General features: G+C 51.9%; 1 protein-coding gene across 1 annotated transcript in view; it reads right to left on the bottom strand.

Annotated features, from left to right (window-relative positions):
* Positions 1 to 547: 547 nt before the first annotated feature.
* Positions 548 to 1,542, bottom strand: part of LOC108623187 (trichohyalin-like) — a gene marked incomplete at its 3' end in the record, with an annotated part of 3,122 nt that continues 2,127 nt past the window's right edge. Inside the window, exon 2 of the mRNA XM_018021514.1 lies at positions 548 to 1,351. Coding sequence (XP_017877003.1) covers positions 548 to 1,351 — 804 coding nt within the window. The remainder of the gene's footprint in view (positions 1,352 to 1,542) is intronic.

Genomic DNA, 1,542 nt, shown 5'->3' with positions numbered 1-1,542 from the left:
AAGAGACAAAGATCCTGCCTCGAGTCGTATTTCGAGGCGTAGGGCTGCTCACGGTGGTCTACGGACCGAACCACTTGAAAACGAAAAGGAATTCTCGAATCGCGGTCGAACTGTTTATTCCGCGATTAAACATACTCCCCCCGTTGGGGAAGGCCTTAACACCTCTCTTCCAGCCAGGCCTCTGTCAGTGCTATCACCTCCCATTCTCCTATCTCCTTCCAAAATTCCTTATCTTTGTTCTCTATTCCCGCCACGTTCCAGAAACCTATTCTCCATTTGCCCCCTTCTCCTCTTCCCTTTTCCTTCCCGCTTCCTCTTTTCCCCCTCTGTCCGTCTCCCTCCTTCTCTCCTCGTTTTTTGTATTCCTCTCCAACTCATCAGCCCGGACCTCTCTTTCTCCCCTCTCCTCTTCCCCCCTTGCCCCTTGTTCCCCGGTCCTCCTCTCCTCCTGCCATTCTCTCCCCCATCTATCTCTCACTGTTTCCCGTTCCTCGTCCCACACCCATACCTTTCCCTCCACCACGATCCTCCCCAACCCCACCCTTACCTGTCTCCCCTTCCTCCTCTCCTCGTCTCCTATCCTTCTCAGCTTCCACTGAATCCTTCTCTCATCCCATGTTAAATCCTCCTCTACCCTCTCCCTCCTCCCCCTCAACTTCCACTTGTTCCTCATCACTTCGCTTTTCTTCTCTACGCTTTCTAGCCTCACTTCTATCATCCTCCCCCTTCCCCCCTCTCCTACTCTTCTCAGTTCCCTTGCTCCCTCTATCCCCCCCTTCACTCCGATCCTTGCCATTATTCTTTCTACAACCTGCACCGCTGTTCCCTCCGCTTCCGCCTCCTTTATTATAATATTGTTTCTCTTCACCTCCTTCTCCTTTCTCTCTAACTTCTTCTCTATCTCTTTCAGCCTCTTCACCACCCCCTCTTCCCGTTCCACCTCGCACCGTCCTCCCTTCGTCCCCCCTTCCTCCCTTCCTCTCTCCCTTTCCAAGTTCACTACCCTCTTTTCTATCTCCTCCATCCTCTTCTTCGCCCCCTCTAACTCTCTCATCTTCCTTTCCGCCTCTCCTAGCCTTTTCTCCATCCTCTCTTTCTCCTCTCTCCATCTTTCCTCTCCTCTTCTCATATCCTCCCTTATCTTTCCCACCTCCTCTCCCACTGCCTCCATCCTCTCCTTTAGTTCTCCCATGTCTTTTTTCGCTTCTTTCCGCCATTCCCTCCACTCTCTCAACAGTTCCTCCATGTTCCCTTCCCCCCCGACCTTACTTTCCGGCGATCTCACCACCCTTTTGCTTTTCCTGAACATCCATTCTTCCTCCTGCTCCTCCTGCTCTTCCTCCTCCGCTATCTGTCTTTTTCTTTTCCATATTTCGCTCAGGTCCCCATAACTCCCTAATGAGGCTCCCCTTTCCCTCATCAACCTTTCCGCATTCGTTTTCCTACCCCTTTTCTTCGCCTCTTCGTCTCCCCCCTCCGCTTTTTCCTCCTTTCTTTCCATGCTCCTCTTTTTCTCTTCTTCCTATCCTTCCTTCTACTCCT

The sequence above is a fragment of the Ceratina calcarata genome, unplaced genomic scaffold (genome assembly GCF_001652005.2).
Source record: "Ceratina calcarata isolate Rehan_Ccalc_2016 unplaced genomic scaffold, ASM165200v1 scaffold1146, whole genome shotgun sequence".
Classification (NCBI taxonomy): Eukaryota; Metazoa; Arthropoda; class Insecta; order Hymenoptera; family Apidae; genus Ceratina; species Ceratina calcarata.
This window is presented reverse-complemented; position numbering and strand designations above follow the sequence as displayed.